This window comes from Macrotis lagotis, chromosome 3, assembly GCF_037893015.1.
Source record: "Macrotis lagotis isolate mMagLag1 chromosome 3, bilby.v1.9.chrom.fasta, whole genome shotgun sequence".
NCBI classification, from domain to species: Eukaryota; Metazoa; Chordata; class Mammalia; order Peramelemorphia; family Peramelidae; genus Macrotis; species Macrotis lagotis.
Genome location: NC_133660.1, coordinates 35608149 through 35630476, shown reverse-complemented (window position 1 = coordinate 35630476; position 22328 = coordinate 35608149). Strand labels below are relative to the sequence as shown.

At 33.5% G+C, this 22328-nt stretch overlaps 1 protein-coding gene across 3 annotated transcripts in view; it reads right to left on the bottom strand.

Moving 5' to 3' along the window:
• The window catches only part of MTHFD2L (methylenetetrahydrofolate dehydrogenase (NADP+ dependent) 2 like), a 134827-nt gene that overhangs the window by 80562 nt on the left and 31937 nt on the right, over nt 1–22328 (bottom strand). For all 3 annotated transcript variants that reach the window (XR_012476866.1, XM_074228451.1, XM_074228452.1), the window contains exons 3-5: nt 20809–20931; nt 7197–7349; nt 4427–4534 (exon numbers count right to left, since the gene is read on the bottom strand). Coding sequence is in view for 2 of the 3 variants with exons in the window: in XM_074228451.1 (XP_074084552.1) it covers nt 4427–4534; nt 7197–7349; nt 20809–20931 (384 nt within the window). In the remaining variant the exon portion in view is untranslated. The remainder of the gene's footprint in view (nt 1–4426; nt 4535–7196; nt 7350–20808; nt 20932–22328) is intronic.

Below are 22328 nucleotides of genomic sequence, written 5' to 3'. Positions count from 1 at the left end.
ATGCATTTTGGGTGCTACTGATCACGATGAACATACAAAGAAGAAAGATAGGGCATATTTATATGATGTTAGGGTTCATAAGGCGATTCCCTTACTGAAGCCCTCTGACTTATAAGCATCTGCTAGGTGTTACAGTCTACTAAGCATAAGGGATACAGAGAAAGGCAAAAGACCGTCCCTACCCTCAAGGAGCTCGCAGTCTCACTGACAACTGCCAATCAACTCTATGCAAGCAAGACATAAACAAAATAAAATTGGAGATAATCCACAGAGGGAAGGTATGAACATTAAAGTGATTAAGAAGGACTTCCTATAGGAGAGGGGATTTTCTATGGCACATAAAGGAAGTTTCTCTATCTGGACCTCAGTTTCCTCATCTGTGACAACAGAACCTGAGGAGCTGACTTCCCCCCAGGACAAAATTGACCACAATGAGAAAGAACCTGTGTCCTGCCCTGCTCTGCCCTGCCCTGAGATATTACCATGGGAAGTTTTCCTATATCAGCTCAAGGATTTTATTGTAATTCACCTCCAAACCCTATTTCTGTCAGTTTCATGAAAAATAATTCCTCACAAAATAGATAGATAGATAGATAGATAGATAGATAGATAGATAGATAGATAGATAGATAGATAAAGTTGGGTCCCAGCCCTATATTACCTAGACCTTGAACTATCTAAGAAAAAAGAATCCTCTTTGACTTAAAAACTATGACCATAATCCTATGTCAGCTCATGATGCCTGAAGGTTGTCTGACAAAGAAATCAGCATCCTGAGTTGTCCATGAGCAAGCCAGACTTTGTTGATGTCATTTCACTAAGTTCCAAATTGAACAAAGTTAATCCAACTTTAAGGACTCTATTAGTAAGGAGTGGATATTAGCAGCTCTCAGCAATTCATTATGTTAATAGTGCATGTCACCACCCACTAAGGAACTCTGACAGAGGTGAAACACCCCAGTTTACCTCATTTGTAAAACACTGGTTTTGTTTCTAGCAACAGAAATTAAATTATGCTCCCTCTAATAGCCTCGGGAACATATAAGGGCATTTCTCATTTCCCTGACAATATAATCATAGTGGCCTATTTATACTGCTACAATAAAGACAGGTTCCATATTCTCTGACTAATAGGTATCAAAAAATGGTATTTATTTCCTGTGTTCAAAAAATCATCATATAGATAAAGATGAGGATATTTTTAAATTTTAAAGGAAGGAAGGAAGGAAGGAAGGAAGGAAGGGAGGGAGGGAGGGAGGGAGGACAAGAGGAAGGAAGGGAGAGAGGAGGAGAAAGGGGAGAGGAAGGAAGGGAGGAAGAGAGAAGGGAGGGAGGGAGAGAGAGAAAGGAGGGAGGAAGGAAGAAAGGAAGGAAGGAAGGAAGGAAGGAAGGAAGGAAGGAAGGAAGGAAGGAAGGAAGGGAGGAAGGGAGGAAGGGAGGAAGGGAGGAGTAGAAGGAAAGAAGAACATTTATTGAGGACTTACTCCTCCATGGCTGGTACTGTACTATATGAGAGATACAAATACAATAAAAATAAAAAATCCCACTTATTCTCAAAGAGTTTACATTCTAAGGGGAGAATACAGTGGAGGAGGAGATATAGAAAGGGGTAAAGGGGGGGTGTACCTGTGCAGGAAGAGAATGGGGAGTTCTCCTTCCAGGCAAATTAAGGTAAAAGGCTCATCTATCAAGCTGGGGGTGCTAGGGCTGGAGAGCTATCCAAGCATGGGTTGGTACAACTTGGAAGGAAGACCTATCACTACAGACCTTTAGGCAATCACTAGATGCTTGAGGACTTTACAATTCAATCACAGATGGAACACTATATAGCTTCTGAGGTTTCATCTAACTTCTGTAATTAATCTAAATTCTGTGAATCTCATCTTTTATTCACTCATTAGTTATATGGTCATCCTGGCATCTGTAGACCTACCTTAGACAATTAAATGTGGTTATGCAGAAGAGAGAGAAAGACAGAGAGACAGAGGCAGACAGAGAGATATATCTTAAAGTAACATGTAAGAAGGTCACTCATGGTCATCATATCATTATTAACTAGAGAAAATAAAATATTGAGTGTGGAAAACTGATTTTTAGATGTATTTATTATCGGATGGATGATTCACCATTCCACAAACACCCATCGTATTCCTCTGGGCCTTGTCTCATGTCACTCCCTCTACCCAGAATTCCTTCTTTCCTTTCCCATTTCTGCCTTTTGATATTTTATGCCCAAATTAAATTCAACTCATAGAGGCATGTGTAGCTATTGAAATATTACTTCGATCATCCCCTACTAGATTATAAACAACTTGAAGACAGGAACTCTATCTAATTTATCTTTGTAACTCCCCATTGTTTAGCAAGGTAAATTTGCTGTGAGCTGATGTTTGTGGAATGAATGGAGGAATAAGGTTTTTTTTCAATTTGAAATATTCTTTAGCAATAGGAATGGAAAACTATCATTAGGGGACTGATAGGAATGATGTTTAGGGCAGCTAGGTGTCACACTAGGGGGCAGCTAGCTGATGCAGTGAATAGAGCACCAACCCTGGAGTCAGGAGGATCTGAATTCAAATGCAGTCTCAAACACTTAATAAGTACCTAGCTGTGTGACTTTGGGCAAGTCACTTAACCCCATTGCCTAGCCCAAAACAAAAAAATTAAAATAAACAAACAAATAAAAAAAAAAGAATGATGTTTAGTGTAAATAACCATCTATCTAAAGAGAAGGTGTCTCAAAAGTCTTTGTGCAAAATGTTCAGAGCTTAAAGCTTCACTGAAATTTTGTGGAAGGCTTGTGTAAATTAGTCAGTCTTCATTATTCTCAATGAGCTAAAGAGTAAGCTACAGTTAGCCAGTGGAATTAGGAATAAAATCCTGGAGACAAACAATCAGAATGAATCTTTAAAAAAAAACAACCCTCATTCTTCCAGTGACTTTCCTGAGAGATCCCCTTTAGAATAACTTAAAGTAGGATTTTAAATGATCACTGACAAATACATACACACATATGTGTAGATATATATGTGTGCATCACAGATGATTTATATATATATATCCATATCAACATGCACATATGCATATGTACATCTATATGCATTTTAATATATGCATTGAATATAAACAATCATACACATGCACATATGTGTAGATCACAGAAAGACATGCTCACATACATGCACAGGCATGCATATAAGCACAAGCAGATATGTTTTAAGGTATATGTGTAATGTATAAACACATATGCATCTAAATAATCCCATGTATGTGCACATGTATGTATGTGTGTGTGTTGAGTAGTAAGATTCAAACTCTGAAGTCCAAACATAAAAAAAAGGTCTGAATTTGGAGTTTGAAGACCTGGACTTGAACTCATCTCTATTATCTAACCTAGGTGTGACTGTGCAAGTCATTTTACTTCTCTGTGGCAAAATTTCCCTATCATTCAACTATGGCACTGGAGAAAAGGCAGAAATGTTGACCATCTTTCTATTTTCATGACATTTATTCTATCTTTGTCCTGTGTCCACAGATGTGGCACCCTCCCCTCTCTAGACTGCACCCCCCTCACCTCTGGATCTTGTCATCTCTAACCACCTTCCAAATTCAGCTCTGATGCCATCTCCTACATCAGACCTTTCCTGCCTCTCCCCTACTCTCCAAGTGTTTTTGTTCTTCTCACTCCTCTTGAAATAAATTCTTATTATTTTGAATGAATGATAAAGCATAATTCAGTGTCTACTATGTGTCAGACACTAGGCTAGGTGCTAGAAATAGGAATATAACATTGAGACAGCCCTTTCCCTGAAGGAGATTAAATTTTAATAGAAAGAGACCACACACAGACTTAAAAATAGATCTGAGATCAAGATCTTTGACTTGTTCCCAGTTAGTTGTGTGATACAAGGACATAAATTTCCTTCTCTAATTATAAAAAGGGTGAAAATTTGATAAGGTTATAACAGACAGTGAGGTATAAAAAGAGATTTATAACTGTGTTGTTGTTGTTCATTCAGATCAGGAGTATCCCAGCTTTTTATGATCCTTTCCATTTGAGTGATTTGCCATTTCCTTCTCCAGCTCATTCTACAGATGAGAAAACTGAGGCAAGGAATTAAGTGACATTTAGGATTATACATTGAGTAAGTGTCTGAGGCCAGATTTGAACTCAGGAAAATGAGTCTTTTTGACTCCACGTCCAGTACTCTACTGACTGTGCCATCAAGCTGTGATTTCTCACTGTGAAGTATTCTATAAACACATCTTTTCATTCATCTTTCATTTGAATGAATTTACAATGCCACCAAAAAGAAATAAATCATTCAGATCATATAAGGAAAATTCAATTTTACTTTTTTATAACAAGTATTTGTACATTTTGAAAACTAGTAAGATAGCTTGAATAGACTATCCGGGGACATACCTCCAGGTCTTTCATGATCTCCATCAGTGTGTAGAAGCATTGTAATGGGCATTCCCACATTCTTGGATCTTCCAACCACAACCACATTTTTCCCAAATGTTTCGATTCCTTAAAATACAGAGTTTGATTGAGAAGCAATTTTAAACATCTAAAAAGTTGACTGAAATGGTCCCTCAAACATAAATTAAATTATTCCTCTATGATTTAAAGGCAAAATTATAATGTAACATTTACTCTATTTCTTAACATTTGTTTTAATGCTACTAGGATGAAAGTAACAGATCTTAGAATTTCTCACTTTGCTTCAAATGACCATACAGGTTATATTAAATTGTGTAAAATAAAGTTGTGTAAAATAAAGTTCAAAATAATACCTACTTCCCCAACTAATGATGATTAAATGAGATGACTCTTGTAAAGTGCTTTGCAAACCCTAGGTATCACTATATGAGATCATAGGATTAGAATTGGAAGGAATCCTTAGAGTTTCTTGAGTCTGATCTCTTTTTTAGGGAGGAGAAATGGATATACATAGATAGTAAGTGCCTAAGACTATAGAAAGTAAATTATAAAGACAAAGATTCAAATCTAGGTCTTCTCTTTATCCCAGTCCTCTTTTCACTACATAAGAAACAAGGGAGAATTGTGTAAAAATAAAGAATTATGGTCCAGATCAGGCATATATCCTCCATGTATTCTTTATATCTTTCTTTCTAAATATTTTCCATTATCTTAAGTAATATTTTATAGTCATCATGACAAATATTTTTTAAAAGACCACTGGGAAGATAATTGCCAATTATACACCAACATCTGTTGTAGAAGATTTGAGAGAGAAATTCTCTTAAAACTGAATAAGATTTGGAGCAGCTAGGTGGTGCAGTGGTTAGAGCACCAGCCCTGGACTCAGGAGGTCCTGAGTTCAAATCCAACCTCAGACATTTAATAATTATGTAGCTGTGTGACCTTAGGCAAATCACTTAACCCCATTGCCTTACACACACAAAAAAAGAAAGAAAAACCAAAAAAATCCAACTGAATAAGATTCTGTAAATTAGATTAATATATACTTTAATAACTGATAACTTCAGAACAAACGTGGGGATAGGAAATATGTTGAAAACTACTTGAAAAATGTATCTTTAGGTGTATGTATGTAGATAGATAGATAGATGATAATAGATAAACAGACAATAGACAGATAGATGAAGAATTGTTAGATAGATCTTAATTAGATGGACAGATAGATAAATGGCCAAAAAATTATAGACTATATAGAAGTTTGATGCCCATATAACACAAATAATTTCAAGAAGAAATTCAGGAGCCTTTGGACATGGTAAATAACTAATAATGACAAAAATGAAATTTATTAATGAAAAAATGAACCATTATTGATATGAGAATCATTTATATAGTAGCTATCTTACTTAGAAATGATCAAAACAGTCTCAGATTTGAGGACTACAAAAGAGAAGATACGTTATTCTATTAAACAACATCTATTTGACTATTTAAACATACTATTTATTGATGGAAAATCAAAAATAATTGTTAACAAGGAAATAAATGATAAATAAATTAGGAGATCAAAAGTGTCCAGAAATTGCCTAATCCAGCAAACACTTGATTTTTAATAAATAGAAATACATGGCAGCCAAGGGCAAACCAGTTATAGTACATAAATTTTTGAATAAAATATATTGGAAGGGTATGGCAGAAGATTATAAGTAGTATTATATCATGAATTTGCAGAAAGTTTGTGGTATGAGGACAAATAGATGAAATATGGGAAAGATCCTTCAAGATTTCTATAACAAACTATTCCTCTATCAATGATGCTTGACTTATAGTATTTGTGCTCTAACAGTACTTGCAGGACACTAAAATAAGAAATGTAGAAAGAGCACTTGGGCTAGAAAAGTATCCAGAGAATTCTTGCCAATGAAGGCAACAAAACTTTAAGGGTTTTAAGGGATCTATTCTCTTGATGTCTGAAAGAGGAGAAGATACCAAAAAACTTGAAAAAACAAGTCTCATAAAACGTAATAAATAAAATGTCAGTAATTGTCAATCCATATGCCTACTTTCTTATCTCAATAAAAATCTTTGTAAGACTATTTAGCATGTGTATAAAAGAATTGATTCTGGGCTTATAATCTTTTTTGTGCCTTTGGCCCTATAAAAGTTAGGAGAAATCTATCTACTCAAAATAATGTTTTTAAATACATAAAATGAAATACTTGTTATTATTGAAATATAGTACAATAGTTATCAAAACATTTTTGAAAGAAATAATAAATTTATGAACCAGCAAGTTAAGAAACTCTTAATTGATAAACGTTTGAGAAAGAACTAGAAATGCTTTTATTAGTGGATAGTCCATGGCCTTCTTATATCCACAAAAAAGATTTAGAATTAGATTTCTAACATAAAATATGATACAGAACAATGGTGGGACATGGACAAGAGTCACACAGGATGAGAAGGTATGGATAGCAGCCACCAGACTGATAAACTTAATCAATCTGTGAAAATATTTTAAATATCTTTCACATAAACACTCTTGATACCTTCCCATTTCCCCCCATTTCTCATGATTATGACATTGTCAAGACCAGCAATCTGTCGATCATATATTAGGACCTACCTATTGATTTAGTCAATATCTATTGAGTATCTATTATGTGAATGGAAGGTGTCAGAAGTGATAAATCAATTAACAGTTTAGTATTTGGTACCCATCCTTCTCATATGATTTCTTACCCACCTGTTCTTTTTATTATTTCCCAAACAGCACAGGCAGTGGCTGGTATCATAGAATGCTGATCCAGACATAGTCGTCCAACGTTGACAATATGAAATCCGTCTACGTCTTTTCCAGGTGCAATTCCATTACAGACAGTCCGTTCATCTATGTGGCCTGAAAGATATTCAAAATTGGCTCATTCTTTAGGAATCCCAGGAATCAAATGATAAAGAATCATGTCAAGCTGACTTATTTAGGATCCTGAGGTTTTAAAAATCATTTCATTTTCTGTCACTTCTTTGACAGCACAAACTGTAATAACAAAATATTCTTTTATTATAATATACCTAATATGTATATATATATATATATATATATATATATATATATATATATATATATATATATATATGATATTAAGGACAGGTCTCTTCATCTTTTTTTTCAACATTCACCCATATGCAAATGTATATTTTTAGTTATTTCCTTCCACACTCCCTTCCCACCCCCTACCCCTCAGCAGCCAACAGTCAAGTTAACATTGTACCTACATATTTTTGATAAATATGTTTACAGATTCATCATTTTCAGTATGAGGAATTAGTATTAAGGAAAAGAAATACATAAGAGATAATTTTTATAGTGTTCATCAAATTCTGAAGGGGTTTTTTTTGTTTTATTTTTCTTCCTCTGGATGGGGATCACATTGTCCATAGCAGGTCTAATACGATTGTACCAGCTTTCTGGACTGCCAAAGGGAGCTGCTTCTGTTAAGGTTGATCTTCTCACAATGTTGTTATTAATGTGTACATTGTTCTCTTGGTTCTGCTCCCTCTGCTCTGCATCAGATCCTGTAATTCATTCCATGCTTCTCTCGAGTCCGAACCATTTATGGTTTTTTTATAGAACAATAAAATTCCATAGTATTCATGTACCAAACCTTGTTTAGTCATTCCCCAATAGATGGGCATCCCCTCAGTTTCCAGTTCTTTGCCACTACAAAAAGAGCTGCTATGAATATTTTGGAACAAGTAGGATTTTTCCCAATTTTTATGATTTCTTCTGGATATAGGCCTAGAATTGGAATTGCTGGGTCAAAGGGAATGAACATTGTCATTACTCCACATTGCTCTCCTGAAAGGTGGGATTCGTTCACAACTCCACCAGCAATGCATCAATGTCCCAAACCTCCCATAACCTCTCCAACATTGAGCATTTTCCCTTTTTCTCATCTTAGCCAATCTGATAGATGTCAGGTGATACCTCCTAATTGCTTTAATTTGCATTTCTCTAGTCAATAATGATTTGGAGCCATTTTTTTACATATGATTATATATATATATATATATATATATATATATATATAACTTTAATTTCTTCATTTGAAAACTGTCTTCATATCCTTTGACCATTTGTTACTTGGGGAATGACTTGTAATCTTATAAATTTGATGTGATTTTCTATATTTTTTGGAAATCATCAGAATTCCTAGTTGTAAAGATTGTTTCCCAGTTTTCTGCTTTCTTTCTAGTTTTGGTAGCCTTGATTTTATTAGTGAAAAAACTTTTTAATTTAATATAGTCAAAAATCATTCATTTTGCTTTATAATGTTTATAATGTACTTTATTTCTTGTTTGGTCATAAATTTGTCCCCTTTCCATAGATCTGAAAGAATATTTCTTGGTCTATTAATTTATCTATATTTTTGCCCTTTATTATCTAAATCTTGTACTTATTTTTGACCTTATTTTGGTAAAGGTTGTGAGATATGGGTCTATGTCTAGTTTTTACCTTATTATTTTCCAGTTTTCCCAACAATTTTTGTCAAATGGTGATTTCTTATCCCAGAAACTGATTTCTTTGGGTTTGTCAAACAGTTGATTGCTATAGTAATTTACTGTGGTTTCTTTTGAACCTATCCTAATCCACTGATCCATTATTCTAACCAGTTCCAGTAACCACTTTTGAGGACTGCCGCATTATAGCAATTTTAGATCTGGTAGAGTTAGACCATCTTCCTTTACATTTTTTTTATCAGTTCCCTTGCTATTCTTGACATTTTGTTGCTCTGCTTTATGGTAGTTTTAGGTTTGGTAGAGCTCGGCCATCTTACTTTACATTTTTTTCATCAGCTCCCTTGCTATTCTTGACCTTTGGTTGCTCCAGATGAATTTTGATATGATTTTTTTCTAGCTCGGTAAAATAGTTATTTGGTAATTTGAATGGTATGGCACTAATAAGTATTTCAATTTGGATTGAATTGTGATTTTTATTTTATTAGTTTGACCTAACCATCAGCAAGTGACATTTTTTCAATTATTTAGATCCAACTTTATTTGGGTGAGAAGTGCTTTTTAATTGTATTCATACAGTTTCTGGGTTTGTCTTGGGAGGTAGATTTCCAAGTATTTAATGGGGTCTATATTTATTTTAAATGGAATTTCTCTTTCTATCTCTTGCTCTTGGGTTTTGTCATTCAAATATAGAAATACTGATGATTTATGTGGGTTTAGTTTATATCCTGATATTTTGCTGAATATCTTAATTGTTTCAGGGAGTTTTTTAGATGATTTTCTCAGGCTCTCTAAATATACCACCAGATCATCTGCAAAGAGTGAAAGTTTTGTTTCCTCCTTGCCAATTCTGATTCCTTCAATTTCTTTTTCTTCTCTTATTGCTAAAGCTAGCATTTCTAATACTATATTGAATAGTAATGGTGAGAATGGGCATCCATGTTTTACCCCTGGTTTTATTGGAAATGTTCTGAGTTTATTCCTGTTACATATAATATTTGTTGATGGTTTTATATAAATACCATTTATTATGTTTATTACTAAACTTTCTTGTATCTTTATTTTTTTTTATTTTTAGGTTTTTGCAAGGCAAATGGGGTTATGTGGATTGCCCAAGGCCACACAGCTAGATATTTATTAAGTGTCTGAGGCCAGATTTGAACCCAGGTACTCCTGACTCCAAGGTCAGTGCTCTATCCACTGTGCCACCTAGCCACCCCTTTTCTTATATTTTTAATAGAAATGGATGTTATATTTTATCAAAGGCTTTTTCAGCATCAATCGAGATAATCATATGGTTTCTGTTGGTTTTGCTATTGATATATTCAATTATGTTGAATGTTTTTCTAACATTGAAACATCTCTGCCTACTTGGTATAAATTCTACCTGATCATGGAGTATTATCCTAGTAATAACATGCTTTAGTCTCATTGCTAAAATTTTATTTAAGAATTTTGTATCAATATTCATTAGGGAGATTGGTCTATAATTTTTCTTTGTTTTGGTTCTTCCTGGTTTAGGGATCAGCATCATGTTAGCATGATAAAAGGAATTTGGCAGAACTCCTTATTTTTTAAATAGTTTATGTAGAATGGGAATTAATGGTTCCTTAATTGTTTTGGTAGAATTCACTGGACCTGGAGACTTTTTCTTAGGGAGTTTATTGATAGTTATTTTAATATCTTTTTCTGAAATGGGGTCATTCAAGTATTTCATTCCCTCTTTTGTTAATATGGGCAGTTTGTATTTTTGTAAATATTCATCCATTTCACTCTAATTATCCAATTTATTAGCACATAATTTGGCAAAGTAGCTCCGAATTATCTCTTTAATTTCCTCCTCATTGGGTGGTTAACTCATCCTTTTTGTTTTTGATACTTTGTCTTCTTTCTTTTTTAAAAAAACAGATTAACCAAAGGGTTGTCTATTTTATTGACTTTTTAAGTAAAATCAACTCAGTCTTATTTATGAAATCAATAATTTTCTTTTTTTTCAATTTTATTAATTTCTCTCTTGATTTTCAGGATTTCTAATTTTGTATTTAATCAAGGATATTTAATTTGTTCTTTTTCTAGCTTCTTTAGTTGCATACCCAATTCATTGATCTCATCTTTCTCTATTTTATTCATACAGGCATTTAAAGATAAAATTTTCCCTCAAAACTGGCTTGGCTGCGTCTCATAAATTTTGGTATGATGTCACATTAGTATCATTTTCTTGTTCATAATTATTGTTTATTTCTATTATTTGCTATTTAATCCACCCATTATTTAAGATTAAGTTATTTAGTTTCCAATTAGTTTTTGGTTTATCCTTCTATGACCCTTTATTACAAGTAATTTTTATTGCATCATGGTCTGAGAAGTATGCATTTATTATTTCTGCCTTTCTGCATTTGATTATAAGGTTTTTATGCCCTAGCACATGGTCAATTTTGGTATAGTTGCCATGTACTTCTGGGGAAAAAGGTATATTCTTTCCTGTCCCCATTAAGTTTTCCCCAGACATCCATCATATCTAAGTTTTCTAAGATTTCATTCATCTTCTTAACTTCCTTCTTGTTTATTTTGTGGTTAGATGTATCTAGTTCTGAGAGAGGGAGGTTTAGGCCCCCCATTATTAAAGTTTTGCTATGTCACCTTATAATTCATTCAGCTTTTCCTTTAGGAATGTGGATGCTATACCACTAGGTGCATACATGTTTAGTAATAATATAGCTTCATTACCAATGGTGCCTTTTAAGAAGATGTAGTGTCCTTCCTTATCCCTTTTAATGAGATCAATTTTTGCTTTTACTTTATCTGAGATCAAGATCACTTCCCTAGATTTTCTAATTTCAGTTGAGGCATAATATATTTTGCTCCATCTTTTTACCTTTACCCTGTATGAATCTCTCTGCTTCAAATGTGTTTCTTGTAAACAACATATTGTAGGATTCTGGTTTTTAATCCATTCTGCTATTCCATATCCATTTTATGAGATAGTTCATCCTATTCATATCTATAGTTGATTACTAATTCTGTATTTCTCTCTGTGCTATCTTTCTCCATTTATTTTTCTCTTTTCTTTCCTCATACCTTCTCATCAAAATTTTACTCCCTTTCCCCTTGAACTGTTCTTTAAATATTTAACTTTCAGTTTATTTTTCACTTATACCTTTGCCTTCCCTTTTATTGGTCCCTTCTTCCTTTATCTTTCCCTTTCCTCATCCCCCTTCCCTGTAGATTAGGATAGATTTTTTAAACCCAAGTGGGAATGTATCTTATTCCCTCCCTGAGCCAAATCTATGGAATAGAATTTACTCACTGTTCATACTCTCTCTTCTTTCCCTCTAAATTATCAATCTTTGTGCCTCTTCACCTGGTGTTATTTATCACTCAAGTACTATTAATCAGGTATCATCAATTACAGTTTGATTATTTGATTGCTTGATAAGCTCATATTGTTATCAAAGTATCACCACATATTGATTGTTTGATAAGCAGCTTTGTTTCAAATTACAACAAATTATAATTATAATCATTTTTTACCTTATCTTCTTTTCAAATACCCTTCAAGGACACACGATCCTCTTCATGAACCATTGTATCATCCAAAGCCAAATCATTTCTTGAACTATTTGTACAACTCCCCTGGCCTATTTTCTTTCACACTTTACCTTTCCCCTCCCCACCCAGGGTACTTAACCCCTTGTTAAATGAAGCATGGATTAAGTCCAACCCTGATTTAATTAACTACAAGAATCTTAAAGGACTCTAAGTCCTGGGAGAACTTTATAATGATTCTAAGTTATGAGAGACTCTCACTCAGGACCACCTAGTTTATGATACCCTCATCAGACAAAGTGCTAAGCTTTGTCAGCATAGCAGAATTAAAGTGAATCAAAGGATAATGTGACACTTAAGTTTAAAGTTAATACCCCTACTTTTCATCAGAACTTTTTGTCTCAAATATAGTGATGTCATCTTGGACCTCTTCAATGGAGAGAGACAAGACCCAACTCTACTCTTATCCTTTGAGTCTAATCTCTTCAATTATATTTGATCCTTAATTATCCTAGGAGAAGTAAAGTTTGCAAGAATTAGAATTGTTTAGGGTTGTTTACAATTTGATGGTCTTGACCAACATTTGTTTTATTTTGTTTTGTTTTGTTTTTTTCCTTCCCCTTTTCATTTACCTTTTTATGCAACTCTTAACTGGTACATTTGGCAACTGAATTTTCTGTTCAGTTCTTGTCTTTATGTCAGGAAATTCCGGAAACCTCTGTTTCATTGAAGATCCATCCTTTCCCCAATACTATATGCTGAATTTTGCAGGGTAGTAAATTCTGGGTTGTAATACCAGGTCCTTTGTCCTCTGATATATGGTATTCCAGGTCTTCCAGTCCTTCAATACTGAGGCTGATAGGTCCTGTGTGAGTTTGATTGTGTTTTCTTTGTATTTGAATTGCTTTCTTTTTTATGTTTGCTGTATTCTCTCCTTTATTTGAGAGTTCTGGAATTTGGCTATAACAGTCCTTGGAGTTGTTATCCTGGGATCTCTTTTTGGAGGAGTTCTGTGATTCTTTCAATAGTTATATTGTTTTCCTGTTCTAGCACATTTGGATAGTTTTTCCTAATAATTTCCTGCATGGTATTTTTCAGGTTTTTTTTTTTGACCTAGACTTTTTTTGTAGTCCAGTGATTCACAGATTGTCTCTCTTGGATCTATTTTCCAGGTCATTTGTTTTCCCTAAAAGGTACTTTACATTTTCTTCAATTTTTTTCAGCCTTTTTATTTTGTTTGATGGAAACTTGTAGTCTTGTAGATTCACTGGTTTCTATTTGTTCAATTCTAATTTTTAGAGTTTCATTTTCTTCAGTTACCTTTTCTGTTTCCTTTTTAAAAGTGTTGAATTCTCTGGTAAATTTTTCAGAATTTTCCTAAATGACTCTCATTTCTTTTTTCTATTTTTAATCTTCCTTTCTTCTTTGGTTTTTGAATTCTTTTTTAAAGTTCTTTGATGAACTTTTGGATTTGAGTCCAATTCATGGACTATTTTGATACTTCCCCTGTGAGTGATTTTTCACTTATTTCTTCTACAAACATGTCTCTTCATCTTTCTGAACTTTATTATCTGTACAATTAAAATTTAGAACTTAATGATCTCTAAAGTCCCTGTCAGTTCTAAATTCTATGGTACTACGAAAGTCCAATATCAGGATAGGTTGATCAAACCAAAAAGAATTCTTGGGCAATGATATAATATTTATTTGCCCTGAAAGAAGTCACATAATTGATCTGGGTCTCTATTTTACTCCTGATAGTAATAATAGAAGCATTTTGCTACTTCTGAGAATTATCATTAATTTCAATTAGCTGAGTTTGCTGAGGCACTCTAAGAGCCCAAAAGGAGAAATACTGACAGATGTTAAAAAATTCTTTGCATCATCTTAAGTCCATTCAAACCAATAAAATGCTTGAAAAATTTAGAATCATAATTCTTTGGCATAATGTAACCCCGAATATATTTACTTGTTTCTAAAATAGCCAATTATGGGAGGAGACCAATATAAGCTAAGTCATGAATAAATAGGAATTATCACACATAGGCTACATGTGGTGTCATTGTCTAAAATGAATAATAGGTGCATAAATATAGAACTTTGTATTATGTGATATTATTACTCTATATTAAGTAACTTCTGTTATGAATATTCTAAGAAGCTATTAACAAAACAATATATTTGAAAAGGCCAAAATGAAGTTGTAGCAGTTATATTAAAATTCCTTTGTTAATTATTTATTCTATGCTAGTCAGTCAAGTCCTGCTTTTGGCACGTATTGCTGGGTTAACCTAGACTAGTTCCTTAACCTCTTTGTACCTTAGGCAATTTTCTAAAACTACAAATTGAAGAGAAGGTGACAATCTGTATTGGTGAAAAGAGGTTCTTAATCAGGGAGATTCATACAATAAGAAATAATAGGCCTGAATAAATTATTTTTGTTAAAAGTCCACAGTTTGAGTCTAAACATTTTTTCTACAGATTTTTTCTTTAACTAGACCCTGTTAGCTTTTAAAGAAATAGAATGCATTCATTATAATGCAATTAGTAAAGCATGTAATTTCCCACATAGACAAATTGGACTTATTTATATTAGACTACTAAGATTTTAATAATATGCAAAAATTAGTAGTTTAAATCTCATTTTAAAGTAGTATTTATGAAAGAGAAACTATAAATTTAAAAATTCAACATTCTGCACTTGTTCTATAAGTTAATTCCATTTAGTGTATTGTTAGTCAGCTAGGTGACCCAGAGGATGGAGCAATGAACCTGGAATCAAGAAAATCTGAGTTCAAATGTGGCCTCAGACATTTACTAGCTATATTACCTAAAACACTTAACCCTGTTTGCCTCAGCTTCAGTTAAGAGAGGATAATAAAAGCATCTACCTCCCAAGACTGTTTTGAAGAGAAAATGAAATGGTATTCATAAAATTCTTAACAAACCTTCAAGTAGTATATAAATATTGGCTATTATTGTTATTATGAATTCCTTTTTTATTGTGTGCTTTTGTGTATTGTACAAGTCTAGGAAATTAGTATATGCTTTAAAATTGCTTGCTGAATTTCACTAATGAGATAATTTCCAAGGTCAACTTTAAAAATATGTGGATGTCATTGGTAACATAATCAAACCACTTCAGATGGCATCTCTCCATGAGGAAGAAGAAAGTTGCCTCTAGGAGAAACGTGTAAGGAATGGGCCAGGGAAAAACAGCAATAGAAGTGAACATGAACATGAGCCTTTTCTTAATGGCATTCTACAGGCTGTTCACATTGATTAATATTCTCTATGCCTCATTTGTTTCAGGGGATCTCGGTGAGTTACTCAGGGAGTTCAGAAATGGGAGTGGAGACTCCAGCCTTAGAGCTGTGAAAGGTTGGGTAAGTAAACAATGGCAATCCAAGTCAAAGTATAGATTGAACATCTCAGCCCTAATGTCCCAGGGAGCAAGATGTGATTTTCAAAAGTGATTTTTAGGATTTCAGCTCAGTAGAATGATTTATCCAGCAATCATGTAACACTCCCACATGAGAACTGGTGGTGCCAATGCCAGAGTCATCTCCAATCATACTGATCCATATCTGGCCATCAGACCCAGATGCCTCTGGAGGAGAAAGCGTGGTTTCACAGTCTTTCCTCACTTAAATTCAATTCACCTGCATGCCATGGCATTACCTCCCTGTTGTCATGGCTCTTTCCATAAAGGAAGGACAAACAATAGAAAACAACCACAGAATGAAGCTGAGTATAATCTACCCAGAGAACAAGGTGATGGAAGAGCAAGTATGCCCCAGAAGTATTAGGAAAAGTATTTCTATATTTGCACTTGCTATATCTCTGATGTAAATATCCTTTTGGTTAAAAAAAGCCCTAATTGATTTTTAATGGTTAAATGGAACTCAGTGCTAGTTACTGATGCCCCCTGAGAATAGGTAGGGGCAGGAAACACAGCTAGTCAGAGATCCAAATAATTGCAGTAGAAAAAACGTTGCCCAAGTTCCTACTCTGCTCAGGTACCCTTGAAATCTGAAGGGTGATGTATATAAATTGTCTGATGTATATAGATTGTCTAAAGAGTGAGCCAAAGAATTCCATCATAGATTAAATATGAAGCCTTGTTAATTCTCATCATAAGTGGAACAACATTGCCCTCTAGTGATTTAATACTGGTAAAAATCACCTGAAACAAGTGCAACCTTTATTTGAACACTTTCATCAAGAATGTATTTTTTAGTGAAAGACAATCTAGTATAATATTAGAAATTTGTGACCAACATAATTTATTTTAAACAAATTTTAATTGATATCTTTTGCCACTGTGCTTTTCCATTCCCAGTATATTTCTCCCCCTTCTCACTTCCAGAAATGTATCTATTACAAAGAATTTTAAAAGTCATACTTTTTTGATATGTTGATTAGTTTTGCTGAAATATTTTCTCCATTTTTTGAAATGATATTCAATGTTCCACAACTTCAGGTCCAATACTTCTGAAAAGAAGTGGATATGGTGGCTTTTTATATTTTTTCTTTGGGACCAAGTTTGGTCACTATAATTTTATAGCATTTTGCATTGTTTTGTTGCTATTGGTCTTTTCATTTACAATGCTGCAATCATTGTATATACTGTTTTTTTCTGATTCTTCTTATTTTATTGTGTATCAGTTCAAATAAAAGTTTCCCATTCTATGTATTCATCTTATTACTCATTTATTAACAGTACTATTCCGTTATATTCATGTAAAACAATTTGTTTAACCATTCCCCTAATGATAGGCATCTATTGTGTTTCCAGATCTTTTTAGCAATATTTTTTAGAAAAAAATTTCAATAAATATGGGAGTCTTTAAATTTTTCTTTTTCACCGACCTCTTTGCCAAGCAATAATATTTCTGAACGAAAAGGTAGGATCATTTTAGAGTTAATGATATAATTTAAGACCTTCCAAAGTATGATGTAGCTTCGTCATGACATGGAAGTCAGAGCTCATCTGGGTAATCCTAATTTTATAAATGAGGAAATTAAGATCCAGAAAATTTAAGTGATTTTCCCAAGGTCATGCAAGTAATAGGATAAAGATTTGAATTTAGAATGTCTGACTCTGAATTCGACATGATTTTCACTATAGAGAAGATTTTATGTTTTAGAATGTTTGATAACCAATCAACCTGGCTATGTTATGATCCTTCCCAGTGGCAACTTGTGTGTCTACTCTCCAGGGATTAGTCTATTTTAGTACAGGGAACAGGGTTGTTCACAACCTTATCATTGGGTAATTAATTTTTCTAATTAATTTTTCAACCATAGAAACTAATGAAACATGGAGGGAATATTCGACCTTTGTAGAAGGAGAAGCCACACCAGTAAAAGAGCTACTCTTTCAAAGTAGTATATAATTTTTTGAAGGGAGAGGAGTTGTTTTTGTTTCTGGCTTGGTTTGAAAGAATTTTACATATTGATGGAAGCAGGGGAAAATCTGCAAATCAGGTTAATTTGTAAATTGCTCAAAAGACACTAGGAAGATCTTTTCTGTAGTTTACTACAACTTCAAAAACTTTTAATCAGAAAACTAAGCCAGAAAATCTTTTCCCTCTAACCAGTTAATTGCCTGGCTTAAATTGTGGAGGTCTCAGCAAAATTACAGTAAAAGAGAAAAGATTCAACCAATTGCATGATTTTCTTCAAAGCAAAGTGACTTTCCCCAATTGGCAAATGATCAGAGGATATGCAAAGCATCAAAACAATTCATAGTCATATGAAAAATTGCTCTAAATCATTACTTATTAGAGAAATGCAAATTAAAGCTTCTCTGAGGTACCACCTCACACCTCTCAGACTGGCCAATATGATCAGAAAGGACAATGATCAATGTTGGAAGGGATGTGGGAAATCTGGTACATTAATGCATTGATGGTGGAGCTGTGAACCCATCCAATCTTTCTGGAGAATAATTTTGAATATTCCCAAAGGGCAATAAACATGTGCATACTCTTTGATCCAGCAATACCACTACTGGATCTATACCCTGAAGAGATCATGAAAAAAAGTAAAAACATAACCTGTACAAAAATATTCATAGCAGCCCTGTTTGTGGTGGCAAAGAATTGGAAATTAAGTGAATGTCCATCATTTGGGGAATGGCTGAACAAATTGTGGTATATATACGTTATGGATCACTATTGTTCTATTAGAATCCAGCAGAGATGAGAATTCAAAGAAGCCTGGAAGGATTTGCATGAACTGAGGCTGAGCAAGATGAGCAAAACCAGAAGAGCATTGTACACCCTAACAGCAACATGGGATTGATGATCAATCTTAATGGACTTGCTCATTCCATCAGTGCAACAATCAGCGACAATTTGGGGGTATCTGTGATGGAGAATACATCTGTATCCAGAGAAAGAACTGTGGAGTTTGAACAAAAACAAAAGACTATTACCTTTAATTTTTTAAAAAGAGTTCTTACGTAATTTTGCTATCTCTTATATTTTTTTCCTTAAGGATATGATTTTTCTCGCAACACATTTAATTTAGATCAATGGATAGCATGGAAACAATGTAAAGACTAACAGACTGGGGGTAGCTAGGTGGCATAGTGGATAAAGCACTGGCCCTGGAGTCAGGAGTACCTGGGTTCAAATCCGGTCTCAGACACTTAATAATTACCTAGCTGTGTGGCCTTGGGCAAGCCACTTAACCCCATTTGCCTTGCAAAAACCTAAAAATTAAAAACAAAAGACTAACAGACTGCCTTCTGTGGGTGTGGGGTGGAAGGAGGGAAGCAAGATTTGGGGGGAAATTGTAAAATTCAAAAATAAATAAATTTTTTAAAAAATAGCTTGTCCTTAGAAAACAATCCATCTTATTATGTTTGATATGTTTCTTAGTTCAAAGTCCAATAAAAATAACTGAATTTTTAAAAAAATAACCATACTAGAGTCATTAGAAAATAAATTTAAAACTCCTATGACAAATTCTCTGAATAAATAATTATGACAGTCAGTCATACTAGAACTCAGTCTCTTCTTCAATAAAATGTGAAGGTTAGACTTAACGATTTAGAGTTGTTCATTCACTTCAGTCATGTCCAGCACTTTGTTATTCCATTTGACATTTTCCTGGGAAAGATACCTGGAAAGATACATTTCCTTCCCCTGCTCACTTTATAGATGAGGAAACTGAAGCAGTGTTGCCATACAACTAGTAAGTGTTTAAACTCAAGTCTTCCTTACTCCAGGCCCAACACATTATGCATCCCACCACCTAGTTGCCCACTGGACTAGTGTTTCATGACTCTGTAATGGACTGGAGTCACTTATAAGATATTTACATATACTACCATGTTTTGCAAATGGTCTATAGAAAAAAAGAAATATTAATATTCTTGGTAGAAACAAGTGAGTACTTTAGCATCAATAACAGTTAAAATACACATTAATGTGATGATAATGACAACCCTCTAACACAGGGATTTAAGGATTGCAAAGCGCCTTATATATGTATATATATATATGTATATATATATTAGCTATATATGTGTGTTGTAATAATTTATAAGACTTACAAACAGGATCATATCTTATCTTCATAGCAACCCTAGAAGGTGGGCACTATTATTATCATCATCACCATTTTACAGATGAGAAAACTGAGGCAGACAGAGGTTAAGTGACTTACCCAGTGGCTAAGTGTCTGAGGATGAATTTAAATTCATATTTTCCTGAATCTAGATCCAAGGCCCTATCAACTGTACCATCTAGCTGCATAATAATACAATTAGCTAAGTCTACCACTATCTACTGCATCACTTAGCTGCTTATATAGGATGATATATTTGGTCAAATTGTGGGATAGAACTATATATACTTTCACATCTAGAAATAGGCATATATATATATATATATATATATATATATATATATATATATCCTTTCTCCTTGAACATAACTGATACCAAATAAATGCTTGCTGAATTCCACAAGTTATATTATCCATTGATCAAAACCAACAGGAGAACATCTTACAGAGTTATGCAATATTGTATCTTCGCTTATATTATCATTTGTCTTCCTACTTTGTGGCATTTTAATCTACTCTATTGCAAATAAAACTACAGAATAAAGGAATTTCAAAAACCTCCAGCATTTTCAGGCTAGAATAAATACATCTTTATGCTACTCTCTTTTTCAATATTTTAAAAATGAAATTCAATACTCTGAAGATAACTATAAAACATGCCATTTCTCCCCCTTAAAATTATACCCAAAGTGTATCATAAAAAATTACATTACCTGGCAAAGGCAGCTGAACTAATATACCACTAACTCTTGAGTCCATGTTCAATTGCTCAGTTATGTCCAAAAGTTCTTCCTGAGAAACATCTTTAGCTTTCAGAATGACCTCACTACCAATGCCTAGAAGAAAATATATAGGAGTCAGATAATAACCATTCAGATACTCATTAGATGTGGCTGGGACAATGAATCAATAACTCTATGCACAGCTCTCTCTACACACTGTACCACCTAAAGGTTGAAACTAGTAGATGACTTGAGCTCAGGGATTCTGAGCTGTTGTAAGGCTTGGTCATTTGGATGACTGTACTAAACCCAGTGTCAAGATAAATTCTCTCAAGGAAGGGGAACATCTGGCTGCCCAATAAGAATTGAACCAGTGCAAATCAGAAATAAAAAATGTCAAAGTTCTCATAATAGTCAATAATAAGAATAATCCTTTGAGTGAGTGGCACACTTCCAGCCTGGTAGATAGACAAATAAAAATATAAAATGAAATAAAAATAAAATAACACAAAACAATATTAAAAGCACCAGAATATTGTAATATTTGAATCTCATTTAATTGTGTGATCTATTGTGTAATAACAATCCATTTGTGAAATTCTGGTAGCTGCTCTCATTTTTCTTTTTATCAGACATTTGATTTCTTTGATTAAAAAAAAAGATCTTCCATTAGGAAATTCTCCCTATCAATGTAAACCAACATCTATCCTTTAACTTCTATTTTTAGTATATTCTGGAAGCACTATGAAGTTAACTGACTTGTCAGTGTTATGTAGTTAGTACATGACAGAAGTGAGACATGAAGCTAGGACTTTTTGACTAATTTGAGGCAACACTCCCCAATATACCATTCTTTCTCTCATTTTATTATCAAAAACATCATTGATATATGCATAGATCATTTTCATAAAGATATGGACAAAAATCTATTCTCCCAAAAGAAAGGGGAGAAAATCTTGTATGACCCTAAAACAAAAAATCTAAAAAAACTAACAAAAATGTTTTTTTCTCATAAGATCTTATATTCTTTTTTAAAATCAAATTTTAATTTTTAATGTCCAAAAATATATTTTTTTCAATCCACAATGAGTCCATTCCCTCTCTATCAGGAGATTGGTAGCATGTTTCCTTAGTAGTTATCTGGTCAAATCAGAGTTTATGTCTTTTAAATTATTTGTCTTTACAATATGGTTGCTATTCAATAAGTTTTCCCTGGTTCTACTCACTTAATTCTGAATCATTTCATATAAATCTTCCCAGATTTCTCTTAAATGATCCCTTTCATCACTTTTTTACACCAAAGCAGTACTCCATCAACTCATATACTATAATTTGTCTAGTCGTTTTTCAATTGATGAGTACCTCAGTTTCCAATTCTTTGCTACCACAAAAGTAGCTGCTATAAATATTTTTGCACCTTTGTGTGCTTTCCCTCTTTCTTTGATCTGATCCACAAAGAATAATTTTTTTAAAATTATTTTAGGAAGAAAGTATCCCTATGTCTCAAAAAA